Raw genomic sequence first — 14,269 nt, forward strand, 5'->3', positions numbered from 1 at the left:
TACCTGATCTCTTTGCTCATTTAAAGTAACTTTGCAACAAGGAATTCAGTCAGCTGTGAACCTTTGAATGAAGGTTGCGCAATATGAACTCGCTTGCAGGTGCTGGACAAGCCTCAGCACTTTGACCTGAGTGAGAAGGTTATGGCTTGAGTAAAAGTCTAGCCACTTGAATATAGCACTGAGGAAACACTTTTTTTGAAAATTATAAATTAAGCTAATTAACATCTGCCACTCATCCTGACAGGCAGTTGACTAAGCAACTAAGATAGTTCTTTACCTTGGTAATGCATCTTAACAGTGTTCTTACGATGCACCAAATGTATGGTAAAATAGTGTACCCCAACCTTCCAATTTGCCTTGATCCACTGCAGTTCACCTACTGTGTCATCTCCCTGGCCTTACATTCGTGCCTGAAACATTTGGATATCAAAGACATTGATAGAACATAGAATAATACAGCGCAGAACAGGCCCTGTGGCCCTCGATGTTGCACCGACCTGTGAACTATTCTCAGCTCGTCCCCCTACACTCCCAAAATCATCCATGTGCTTATCTAAGGATTGTTTAAACCTCCCAAATGTGGCTGAGTTGACTACATTAGCAGGTAGTGCATTTCACACCCTTACCACTCTCTGCATATAGAACCTGCATCTGACATCTGTCTTAAATCTATCACCCCTCAATTTGTAGTTATGCCCCCTCGTGCACACTGATGTCATCGTCCTAGGAAAAAGACTTTCACTATCTACCTTATCTAATCCTCTGATCACCTTGTATGACTCTACCAAATCCCCTCTTAGCCTTCTTCTTGCCAATGAGAACAGGTTCAAGTCTCTCAGCCTTTCATCATAAGACCTTCTCTCCAGACCAGGCAACATCCTGGTAAATCTCCTCTGCACCTTTTCCAATGCTTCCACATCCTTCTCGAACCAGAACTGTACACAACGTTCCAAGATTGGCCACAACAGTGTTTTGTATAGTTGCAGCATGGTATTGTGGCTCCGGAACTCAATCCCTCTACGGATGAAACCTAACACATCATATGCCTTCGTAACAGCACTATCCACCTGGGTGGCAACTTTCAGGGATCTATGTACATGGACTCCAAGATCCCTCTGCGCATCCACACTACCAAGAACCTTTCCATTGACCCAGTACTCTACCTTCCTGTGCATCACCTCACATTTAGCTGCATTGAACTCCATTTATCACCTCTCAGCCCAATTCTGCAGTTTATCCACGTCCCCCTGCAACCTGTAACGTTTTTCCACACTGTCCACTACTCCACCGACTTTAGTGTCATCTGCAAATGTACTAATCCATCCATCTATGCCTGCATCTAAGTCATTTGTTAAAAAGACAAACAGCAGTGGTCCCAAAACAGATCCTTGTGCCACACCACTAGTAACTGGACTCCAGGCTGAATATTTTCCATCAACCACCACTTGCTGCCTTCTTTCAGAAAGCCAGTTTCTAATCCAAACTGCTAAATCACCCTCAATTCCATGCCCCTGAATTTTCTCCAACAGCCTACCATGTGAAACCTTATACTGTATATCATGTCAACTGTCCTACCCTCATCTACGTGCCTGGTCACCTTCTCAAAAAACTCAATGAGGTTTGTGAGACACGACCTGCCCTTGACGAAACCATGTTGATTATCTCCAATCAAATTGTTGCTTGTTAGATGATTATAAATCTAATCGCTTATAGTCCTTTCCAAAAACCTTTCCTACAACAAAATTAAGGCTCACTGGGTCATCTCTCCTTCCCTTCTTGAACAAGGGCACAACATTTGTAATCCTCCAAGCCTGTAGACAATGACGACTCAAATATCAAAGCCAAAGGCTCTGCTGTCTCCTCCCTAGCTTCCCAGAGAATCCTCTGATAAATCCCATCCGGCCGAGGGGATTTGTTTGCTTTCACTCCTTCTAGAATTGATAACACCTGTTCGTAACTAACATTGATCCTTCCTAGTCTTAATATCTCGTACCTCATTCTTCTCCTCTACAATATTCTCCTTTTCCTGAGTGAAAATGATGAGAAATGTTCGTTTTGCACCTCTCCGATCTCCGCAGGGTCCTCACTCAATTTCCTGCTTCTGTCTTTGGCGGGCCCTATTCCTACCCGAATCATCCTTTTATTCCTCACATACCTATAGAAAGCTTTAGGGTTCTCCTTTATTCTACTTGCTAAAGACTGTGCGTGTCCTCTCTTTGCTCTTCTTAACTCTCTCTTTATAATCCTTCCTAGCTGATCTGTAACTCTCCATCGCCTCATCTGAACCATCTTGCCTCATCAACGCATAACAAGAAATGCACTTTCTGTTGTAAACCACAGTTCCCTTACCTTACAACTCAGACTCTTACTTGTTGACTTTAGTTCTGCCTTCAACACCATAATTCCAACCAAATTCATCTCCAAAGTACGAGACAAAGAACTCTGCTCCCTCTCCCCCTGCAACTGGATCCTTTGACTTGCTGATCCACAGACTGCAATCACATAGGAAAGGCAACTGCACCTCCTACACAATTATCCTCAATACTGATGCCCCACAAAGCTGTGCACTCAGTCCCTTGCTACACTTTTTATGCACTCACGATTGTGTGGCCAAATTCAGCTCAAACTCCATTTACACATTTGCTGATGATACTGCTGTAGAGGATCAGACCTCAAAAAACACAGAAACAGAGTATAGGAAGGAGATAGGCAGCTGAGTGGCATGGTCTAAAGACAACAATCTCTCCCTTAATGTCAGTAAATTGAAGGAGCTGGTCATGGACTTAGGAAAGCAGAGTAGAGGGCAATGGTACTGAGGTGGAGGTGGTAGAGAGCTTCAAGCTCGTAGGAGTAAATTTCACCAATGGCCATGTTGACGCTACAATCAAGAAAGCTCATTAATATCTACAGCCTCAGAAGGCTAAGGAATTTCAGCATGTCCTTAATGACTCTTATCAATTTTTATAGGTGTAGAAAGCATCCTATTTGGATGCATCACAGTTTGGTATGGCAATTGTGCCCAAGACTGCAAGAAATCAGAGAGTTGGGAGTGCTGCTCAGACTAGCAGGAAAACTAGCCTTCCTCCCATTTACTCAGTCTGTGCTTCCCACTATCTTGGGAAAGCAGCCAGCATAATCAAAGACCCCTCCCATCCCGGTTAAACTTTCTTCTATCCTCTTTCATCAGGCAGAAGATACAACAGACTCAAGAACAGCCACTTCCCTGCTTTTATCAGACATGTGAATGGACCTCTCATATATTGTAGTTGATCTTTCTCTGCACCTTCTCTGTAGCTGTAATGCTATATGCTGCATTGTCGATCACCCTGATGTATTTATGTAAAGTATGATTTGTCTGGTTAGCATGCAAAATAACGTGTCACATGCAACAGGAAACAGTGAAAATAATAAATCAAATCAGAGAGTCAGAGAGATGTACAGAATGGAAGCAGACCCTTTGGTCCAATTCATCCATGCCGACCAGATATCCCAACCCAATCTAGTCCCACCTGCAAGCACCGGCCCAAATCCCTCGAAACCCTTCCTATTTATATACCCAGCCAGATGCCCTTTTAAATGTTGCAATTGTACTAGCCTAAACCACTTCCTCTGGCAGCTCATTCCATACACATACCTCCCTTTGCATGAAAAATTTAACCCCTTAGGTCTCTTTTATATCTTTCCCCTCTCTACCTAAACTTCTGCCCTCTAGTTCTGGACTCTCCCACTTCAGGGAAAAGACCTTGTCTATTTATCCTATCCATGCCCCTCATGATTCTGTAAACCTCTATAAGGTCAGCCATCAGCCTCCGATGCTCCAGGGAAAACAGCCCCAGCCTGTTCGGCCTCTCCCGAAAGCTCAAATCCTCCAACCCTGGCAACATTCTTGTAAATCTTTTCTGAACCCTGTCAAGTTTCACAACATTTTTCTGATAAGAAGGAGACCAGAATTGCACGCAATATTCCAAAAGCGGCCTAATCAATGTTCTGTACAGCCACAACATGACCTCCCAACTCCTGTACTCAATACTCTGACCAAGAAACGAAAGCACACCAAACACCTTGTTCACTGTACTACCTATCTGCTACTCTACTTTCAAGGTCTCTTTAAACGCTCCCTTGAACCTTACCATAAAGTGTATGTGTCATGCTAAGATTTGCTTCCCCAAAATGCAGCACCTTGCATTTATCTGAATTAAACTCCATCTGCCACTCCTTAGCCCATTGGGCCATCTGATCAAGATTCCGTTACAATCTGAGATAACCTTCTTCGCTGTTCACTGCACCTCTAATTTTGGTATCATCTGCAAACTTACTAAATATACCTGTTATACTCACATCAAAATCGTTTATATAAATGATGGAAAGTTGTGGACCCAGCACCGATCTTTGTGGCACGCCATTGTTCACAGGTCTCCAGTCTGAAAAACAATCCTCCACCACCACCCCCTGTCGTCTACCTTCGAGCCAATTCTGTATCCACATGGCTAGTTCTCCCTGTATTCCATGAGATCTAACTTTGCTGACCAGTCTCCCATGGGGAACCTTGTCAAACGCCTTACTGAAGTCCATATAGATCACATTCATTGCTCTGCCCTCATCAATTCTCTTTGTTACTACATCAATAAATGTTTGTGAGACATGATTTCCCACACACAAAGCCATGTTGACTATCCCTAATCAGTCCTTGCCTTTCCAAATGCATGTACATCCTGTCCCTCAGGATTCCCTCCAACAACTTGCCCACCATCGACGTCGGACTCACTAGGCTATAGTTCCCTGGCTTGACCTTACCACCTTTCTTAAATAGGGGCACCACATTAGCCAACCTCCACTCTTCTGGCACCTCACCTGTGACTATCGATGATATAAATATCTCAGCAATCACTTCCCTAGCTTCCCACAGAGTTCTGAAGTACACCTGATCAGGATCTGGGGATTTATCCACTTTTATGTGTTTCAACACATCCAACACTTCCTCCTCTGTAATTTGGACATTTTGCAAGATGTCACCATCTATTTCGCTACAGTCTATATCTTCCATGTCCTTTTCCACAAGAACCATTAATGCAAAATACTCATTTAATATTCCCACATCTCCTGCGGCTCCACACAAAGGCCGCCTTGCTGATCTTTGAGGGGTCCTATTCTCTCCCTAGTTACCCTTTTGTCCTTAATGTATTTGTAAAAACCCCTTTACAAGTTTGGATTCTCCTTAATTCTATTTGCCGAAGCTATCTCATGTCCTGTTTTTGCCTTCCTGGTTTCCTACTTAAGTCTACTCCTACTGCCTTTGTACTCTTGTAAGGATTCACTTGATCTACCCTGTCTATACCTGACATATGCTTCCTTTTTTTTTCTTAACTAAACCCTCAATTTCTTTTGTCATTCATCCAGAATTCTCTACACCTACCAGCCTTTCCTTTCACCCTAACAGGAATATACTGTCACTGGACCTGGTTATCTCATTTCTGAAAGCTTCCCTTTTTTCAGCCATCCCTTTACCTGCAAATGTCTGCACCCCACCCCCCATCAGCTTTTGAAAGTTCTTGCTTAATACTGTCAAAATTGGCCTTTCTCCACTTTTGAACTAGATCTAGTCTATCCTTTTCCCTCACTATTTTAAAACAAATCGACTTATGGTCGCTGGCCCCAAAGTACTCCCCCAATGACACCTCAGTCACCTGCCCTTATTTCCCAAGTGCAGATCAAGTTTTGCACTTTCTCTTGTAGGTACATCCACATACTGAATCAGAAACGTTTCTTGTCCACACTTAACAAATTCATCTTCATCTAAACTCTTACCATTCTGGTCGTCCCAGTCAATGTTTGGAAAGTTGAAATCCCCTTCTTACAGATAACTGAGATCTCTTTACAAATTTGTTTCTCAATTTCCCGCTGACTATTAGGGGGTCTATAATATAATCCCAATAAGGTGACATCTCTTTCTTATTTCTCAGTTCCACCTGAATAACTTCCCTGGATGTATTTCTAGAAATATCCTCCTGCAATTCGTCTGTCATGCTATTCCTTATGAAAAATGCCAGTCCTCCTCCTGTCTTGCCTCCCTTTTTGTCCTTCCTGTAGCATTTATATCCTGGAATATTAAGCTGCCAATCCTGTCCATCCCTCAGCCATATTTCAGTATTTGCTATGATATCCCAGTCCCATGTTCCTTCCCATGCCCTGAGCTCATCTGCCTTCCTTGTTAGGCCTCTTGCATTGAAGTAGATGCAGTTTAATTTATCAGTCCTACCTTGTTCTCTGTTTTGTCCCTGCCTGCCCTGACTGTTTGACTCACTTCTTTTCTCAACTGTACCAGTCTCGGATTGATGTCTTCCCTCACTGTCTCCCTGGGGCTCACGCCCCCACCTTAATAGTTTAAATCCTCCCGAGCAGTTCTAGTAAATTTCCCTGCCAGTATGTTAGTCCCCTTCCAATTCAGATGCAATCCATCCTTCTTGTTCAGGTCACTTCTACCCCAGAAGAGATTTCAATGATCCAAAAATGGTGAATCCTTCTCCCATACACCAGCTTCTCAGCCTTGCATACATCTGCTATATCCTCCTATTCCTACCCTCACTAGCTCGCAGCACCGGGAGTAATCCAGGTATTACTACTCTCGAGGACCTCCATTTTACATTCCTGCCTAATTCTCTTTATTCTCCTCTCAGAATCTCATCCTTTCTTCTTCCCATTTTCATTAGTTCCAATGTATACAATGACCTCCTGCTGAGCCGTCTCCTCTCTGAGAACATTCTGCCCTTCTGTGAGACATCCTTGATCCTGACACCAGGGAGGCACCACACCATTCTGATTTCTGCTCCTGACCACAGAAATGTCTGTATTTGCCTCTGCCTAGACAGTCCCCTAACACAATTGATCTCTTGGAACCTGGCGTATCTCTCATCGCATTAGAGCCTGTCTTGATGCCAGAAGCTTGGCTGTTCGTGCTATATTCCCCTGAGAATCAATAACCCCTTACATTTCCCAAAACATCATACTTGTTTGAAATGGGGATAGCCACACAAGACTCCTGCCGTACCCGCCTACCTTTCCTGGAATTAACCCATCTATGTGACTGTACCTGCAAATTTTCTCCCTTCCTATAACCGCCATCCATCACACCCCCTTGTTCTTGTAATTTCCTCATTGCCTCTAACTGTCTCTATAACTGATCTATTCGATCTGATAGGATTCGCAACCAGTGGCATTTATTGCAGTATAATCCTCAGTATCATGTAAGCTCTCCCTAAACTCTCGCATTCAACAATAGCATATCACTCTACTAAGGGCCATTTTTGTTTCTTTCAGTTTACAGAGAATCAATTAGAAATTGTACTTTTTTAAACAGACTGCATATATTTATTCTGCTTAATAGGTTGTGAGCAGGCTCATCCAGATTCGGGATTATATCAGCAAAGCTCATTCTATGCGAGATGACCTTATGGAAAAAAATGAAAGATCTGCTAATGTTGAACGCTTGTCTCAGCTGATAGACCATTTGAAAGAACAAGAAAAATCCTACATGAAATTTTTACAGAAAATGCTGGTATGTTTTAGAACTTTGGCAGTTTTTTGTCATAAAATGAATGTATTTCTGGCTTATTTGCATAATCATACGGAATTTGATTTCATATCCCATAAAATGTAGTGCATGGGGTTTGTACTCTTTTTCTACTGCTCCAACCAGTTCTCTTTTCTCTCTTGAAGTTGATTTATGCTTTTTGGTTCTGAGTGTAATTTCAGCCAACCAAATGACTGACATTGGATGCGTAAAGAGATGGTCTCAGCCGGTTGTTAGCAAATGGCGAACATTGGAGCCAAGTTTGATGTTCATTAGTAACATGGAATGAATGTTACTGGAATGTTTTCAGAAATCGTGGCCTATGTTACAATGTATGTTTATGAAATTATTCTGGAGGAAATTACCATCCTTCGATACAAGTGCAACATGTTGTAGAATATTGATCATAAAGAAGCCTCATCTTTATTGGAACACATAAGACTCTTATCAGGGCTTGATGTGGTAGTCTTGTGTAATTGCCACCTCTTGAGGGAGAGCCTAGAACCAGAGGACATAATCTCAGAATAAGGGATCAACTATTTCAGACAGAATGTGGAAGAAGTTCTTCTCTGAGGGTTGTGAATCTGTTGAACTTTTTTCTGCAAAAAGCTATCAAGGTTGGGTCGTTAAATATATTCAAAGCTAAGATAAGCAGATTCCTAATTCAATCATGAAATCCAGGATTGGAGTCTGAGGCTGGAAAGTGGAGTTGAGGATTGTTAGATTGGCCTTGATCTAATTGAATGGTCGAGCAGACTTGGGCCAAATGGCCTACGTGTGTGTGTGTGTGTGTGTGTGTGTGTGTGTGTAAATTTGTTCATGAAACATTGCTAACACCTACGTCGTAAAATCTTCATCTTTCATCTTCATGAAGGATTAGTATGTGATTTTCCTGGTTTGTAACAAATTGTTTTTCGATGAGTAAACAATCCTTCTTGAAAATCTTTTCTACTCCCCATTACTGCTGGTTGGACATTTTATCCACACAAACCGAAGTATGCGATTTGATCACAAATTTGAATATGTGACTTGAGTTTGAAATCTACAAATTATTACTGCAACTGACTGGAGTACTTCTGTGATTGCCTAGCACCTTACTGTAATTTTGTCTTTTTATCTCTTTTTCTTTATCACCTCCTCTCCATCCCCAACTTCTGAAACTTCCATGCTGGATATTTTATATTTTTTTTGAGTAGATTAGATAAAGTTTGAATATATCATCAGTCATTGAAATCTATGAAAGTGTAAAGATTGAACATTTTCATAAATGTAAAGTTTTCAACACTAAGTTGATTAGATCTTTTCTAAGTGATTGCTTCACAATACAGAGCTTAAAATTGCTAAAAGGAAGCAAGTAGTCAAAGATTTTCGACTTGGGCCCATCAGGGATGAGGTTGCACGAAACAGTCTTGAAAAAAGGGATGTTAAGCAGTATGGTGTGAGAAGAGGGTGCTCATTCGTTGGGCCAACATTGGCATGAAAATACATGAAGAAGAATTAGCTAAAAGTAATTGTTCTTGAAACAGGCATGAAGATTCTGCTGAGTCTTCATGATACACTAGAATTGCAGCAGAGGTTGGCAGTCTCCAGTTTTCAAGTCTCTTTCTTGCATCTTATTCATGATGTGTGCAAGATAAAAAGATTAGACTTTTTGTCTCCTTTTTGCAGTTTTTTATAAAATGTTTGCAATTGCTTAATTCATGGTGCTTTAACAACATTGACGCAGTCTGAAAGCATTAGAGTTTCGTCATAGGTAGTGAGAAGACACTACAGTGAATTTGCTACTTTGTGCTCTAATGTGTACATGATTCCTTGATGCAAAATATTTGAACCTTTTCAGTTGATCTCATTCCTGGAGACAAATAAATTGTTTATCGAAAAATCATTGTGGTGTTAGTTTCACTTTTAATGATGCAGATAAAACAGTTGATTATAATTCATGACCTGGCTATTGGCAATGGCTGAAATAAAATCAATTTAAAAACAATAAATGGATTACAGAATTGTCAACAATTTAGTTCTGCAAATAATAGCTGGATCTTGCAAAATTTGCAGAATAGAAATTAAAGGTCGAATGCATCATGAATTTTTGGTTAAAGTCCGTAAATCATTATGTAGATTCAGTTCATGGAATTTTGAACTATTTACCTATTTTGTTATTTGTTAAATGGTGCGAAACCTACTATTTGCTTTCTTAAGCATTTGATTTGGTAATCCCATTTAAGATTACTGTTTGTTGTGCAGTCTTGGCATCATGTAAGTTCATGACTGGGTGTTTGGAATGAAGTGGGGTTGTGCATGAACTGCTTTAACTTATTGCACTTTTGGGGATTCGTAATCAGACAGAACAAAAACAGATCCTTCAGTCTAACTCATCCATGCTGACCAGGTTTCCCAAACTAATTCCCATTTGCCTGTGTTTGGTCCCCCTCAACCTTTCCTATTCACGTACCTATCCAAATTTTTAAAAAATATTGTAATTGCACTTGCATCAACCACTTTGTCTGGCAGTTCATTCCATATACAAACTACCGACTGTGTGTAAAAAATTGCCCCTCGGGCCCCTTTTTAAATTTTTCTCCTCTCGCCTTAAAATTATGCCCTCACTTTTTGAACTCCCCTACCCTATGTAAAAGACCTATGCTATTCACCTTATCTATGTCCCTCATGATTTTATAAACCTCCATAAGTTCAACCCTCAACCACCTCTGCTCCAGGGAAAAATGTCCCAGCCTATTCAGACTCTCCAGTCCGGGTAACATCCTTATAAATTTTTTTTGTGCTCTCTCCAGTTTAATAGTGTCTTTCCTATGGGTGGAACTCAGACATAAGAAGGGGATTGAATCCCTCTTCTCTTGACAATCACGAAGTCCTGGCTGACCAATATAAACAGGGGATTTGGAATCTCCTCAACTCAAGGCATAGACTCAGAGCTGGCTGGCCACAGCCAGTGTACTGTGCACAAGTCAATAAAGGGTGACTTGGTGATGGGATACCAGCCTCTGTGCAGTTATTACATCAGGTAAGGTGAAGGATAATTGCAAGAGATTGTGCAAGTACATGAAGGGCAAAAGAGCAGCTAGGGATAGAATAAGGCTGCTTAAAGATCAGCGCGGTCGTCTATGCGTGGAACCAGAGGAGATGGGAGATTCAATCTCTCATGATTTGTCCTTGTCAATGGACTCAATTAAATGATTGTCCCTTCTGTTTGTAATGTGTCCCCTTAATTATGATATTTCAAGAAAGTCACATCATTTGCACATTTCTAGTGGAAAAATAAGTATCACCATACCATTAATTATGATGGCTAAAAATATTATAGTGTCGAATTCAGTGAAGAACCTAGCTTAAGTAGATGTATTGGTACTGAATTTTTAATAGAACACTTGGTTGCCAATTATAGTGAGGGTGGGATGATAGTATTATATTTTGGATTGTTCCAACAAAGAACCCGGGCAGACATGATCACAAAAGGCCACTTTCTGTGTTGTAATTTTTAAGGATTGCAGGAGGATATAGTGTGCCCAAACGCAAGCAGGTAGAACCAGTTTAGTTTGGGAAACATGGTTAGCAAGGACTTGTTGGACCAAAGGATCTGTTTCCATGCTGCATGAGTCTTTGGATGTTATAGTGCACATTTAGTATGGATTACGAAAACCACTTCTTTTATTTATGATGTTCAGCTGACATGGTTTTTTTTCTAAAACTTGTTTCAGGCTAGAGAGAATGAGGAGGATGAAGTTGGCACAACGGACTCTGCAGTGGGATCTGGTTCTGTTGCTGATAGTACATCTCTAAATCTAGATGTTCAGTCTGAGGCATCAGATGCAACGGTAAGGTGGAAGTCATGTTTGCAAATACTAAGTTAAGTGCAGTTGATTTTATAAGATGGACTTTAGAACATATTTGCAGTCTACTGTGGATAGTATATTTTGGAGATAGATTGTACTGAATTTTATCCTCACACACTGCTTTTATTAAACAAAGTGTATTAAAGTGAGAGCAGATTTTGTTTAAAAGTTGCTTATCTTGGGTTTCATGAGCGTTTTAATCATAAATGTCTTAACTAAACTGTTTAATAAAGGAGGCATCTCGTAGTCTGAGTGTTCGGCCCTGCATTGAGGACAAGCTAGGAAATGCAGCCTCCCAAGCACAGGGCTCTTCAGTTACTTCAACTCCAAAAGGGGAAACTGACAGGCTTGGTCTGAAAGACAGGAGAGTCTGGCATAGTGGGATTAATGGCAAGGAGCATGGAATTTCCTCCAAGGTACCATTTCATTGCATAGTCCTTGAAACATGTAATCTATTAACTTTCAAGTCTAAAGTTTTTTTTTGTTCTGCTGATCCTTTTATAATTTTAAGTTGATTTCATTATTTGGGTGTTTTTTTTCTTATTGGCAGTTGTTCAAATGCATGTAAGAGTTATATCTGAATTAGTTAGAATTATTTTAATTTTGAGGTTGAAACACTATTTGAAACACTAATTGAAAGTTACCTAGTACTGTGAAGACAATCATGGAGCCTTAATTTTGTGAAGACAATCATGGAACCTTAATTTATATATTCTGTCTGAAATGCAAAAAAATGTTTATTAAGACTTGTAATCAAATATTTCAAGTCTAATCAATTGACCAATTCATTGAAACAAAAGATTATACTTGAGTATGTCAACTTAAAAGTAGTACTTTTCACCCTTTTCTCCCTGCCACACCTTCCTCCCAACAAGGTTTCTCTAAATTTATGTCCAATTAGGATATTAGTTTCAATCTGTAGCTTCCCTATTCAGGCAACTAATCCATTTACATCAATGATTGTTGATCAAGTAACAAAAGAAAATTTTTCTTTTTAAAAGTTGATACTATATTTTACAAAACTTATTAAGATGTAACCTATCATGCTAGATACATGGCTTCCTGTTTGGTGTCAGTAAAATAGAAAGGAACTTCTGAAAGCCTGTCCCTACGTGTAGGAGATTGACTTTGTGCTGCCATATGGAAATTTTTATTACCCCAAGGAATAGGAGAACCAACACATTGAAAGTTGTCCATGGTCAAAACTCTTAACATCTGAAGAATTGTGCATAAGTTTGATACCAATTGTTAATCTTGATTAGTGGCCTCATCGTAGGCTAATTTAGATGGCTGAATTAACACAGTTTGAAAGCTTGATGTTGGTTTGTGATCCTTTGTGGGGAAAATAAAAAGAAGTATCCTGTTTAATGTTTACATTTCTGGGCCTCCGCATGCTGAATCTTGGTAGAATCTTTAATCTATCAAGTTTGAGCTGTTAGTGTCACGACACTTCTAACATGAAAAATAGGTAAGTAGAAGTGTATTACAGGTTTTATTTTGTAATTCTGAAATGAGCCTCTCAAATTGAGCTACCTTTGAGACCAAGTAGGTTGAGAAAAGTTGAGGGAAGGTGAGAATGATAAAAATGAGGTCATAAACAAGCAAGGAGTATGTTGAAGTATTAAGTTTAAATTTGACAATGTACTTCATGACTTTGATTTTAAGAAACCCTATCTATAAGTAGGGTTGCAACTTGGAAAACCGTGGGCTGCTCAAACTCATGATGTTTTGTTTGGCACAACGTTGAATAAGTCAATGTACTTCCGTGCGCAATTACACATTGATAAATTTAATTTTTCAAATTTGAAGTTAAAAAGCAGGCTGGTGGGTCGGTGGTGGTGGATGAGCTGATGCAAACGTTAATTATTGTTTAATTATTTTCTTGGGTTTCAAATGTAAGGGTATATTTAAACCCATGTGAAATGTGTTGCTGTGGAACATGCTGTTTTGGCCTGGCTGTTTACACCACAAAACTGGGAATTAGATTATGTATGAAAATCTTGTTGTTGAAACATGATGACTCTTAATTTATTTTCCCGTATGAATTTTAAAATTGGCTTGTCAAGAAGGTGGAACCTTTTATATAAAATTAAGCCAATGGCGATTAAATAAAATTGCTTGCTGAGCTGCTCAGATTTATGACGTTTCAAGGTTTGTGAATGAATTCCTAGCTATCTGTTCACAGTGCAGGCGTGATATTGCATTAGGGTTCATCAGAGTGGCTCAGTGGTTCGCACTGCTGCCTCACAGCACGAGAGACCCGGGTTCGATTCCTACCTCCGATGACCCTCTGTGAGGAATTTGCACATTCTCTTCATGTCTGCGTGGGATTCCTCCTCTTGCTCTCGTTTCCCCTCCCACAGTCCAAAGATGTGCAGCTTAGGTGAATTGGCCATACTAAATTATCTATGGTGTTCAGGGATGTGTAGGTTAGGAGCATTAGTCAGGGATAAATATAGAATAATAGGGTAGAGGAATAGGTCTAGGTAGGTTACTCTTCAGAGGGTTGGTGTTGACCTGTTGGACCAAATAGCCTGTTTCTGTACTTGAGGGATTCTATGATTCAATCCTGTGACGTAATGAGAGAATGCCCTGATCAGAGAATTTCTCTGTGTATATTGTGCAAGTTAATGAATGATTCTGAAGCAGCCTGTTTTGGTCCTCAAAAGTCCCCAGTCTACCTCAAATTAAGGTATCATAAAGATTTGAACAACAGGTGAAACAGTTTCATGCTGGTATCATACGGCAGCTTCAAGAGTGGTGGTCGCGTGGAACAGGAAACCATTGTCAAGCCAAAAAGATATTGAGCCGATTGCAAAGAAGAATAAGCCTCTTTTTGAATTCAGTGCCC

At 40.3% G+C, this 14,269-nt stretch overlaps 1 protein-coding gene across 6 annotated transcripts in view; it reads left to right on the top strand.

The window, feature by feature from the left end:
* The window catches only part of pcm1 (pericentriolar material 1), a 154,374-nt gene that overhangs the window by 16,172 nt on the left and 123,933 nt on the right, over positions 1–14,269 (top strand). For 4 of the 6 annotated variants that reach the window (XM_072570300.1, XM_072570309.1, XM_072570318.1 and 1 more), the window contains exons 5-7: positions 7,382–7,552; positions 11,284–11,400; positions 11,652–11,834. In XM_072570300.1, the coding sequence (XP_072426401.1) occupies positions 7,382–7,552; positions 11,284–11,400; positions 11,652–11,834 (471 nt within the window). The remainder of the gene's footprint in view (positions 1–7,381; positions 7,553–11,283; positions 11,401–11,651; positions 11,835–14,269) is intronic. The other 2 variants (XM_072570329.1, XM_072570347.1) reach the window with 1 other exon arrangement.

The sequence above is a fragment of the Chiloscyllium punctatum genome, chromosome 1, assembly GCF_047496795.1.
Source record: "Chiloscyllium punctatum isolate Juve2018m chromosome 1, sChiPun1.3, whole genome shotgun sequence".
In the NCBI taxonomy this organism is placed as follows: domain Eukaryota; kingdom Metazoa; phylum Chordata; class Chondrichthyes; order Orectolobiformes; family Hemiscylliidae; genus Chiloscyllium; species Chiloscyllium punctatum.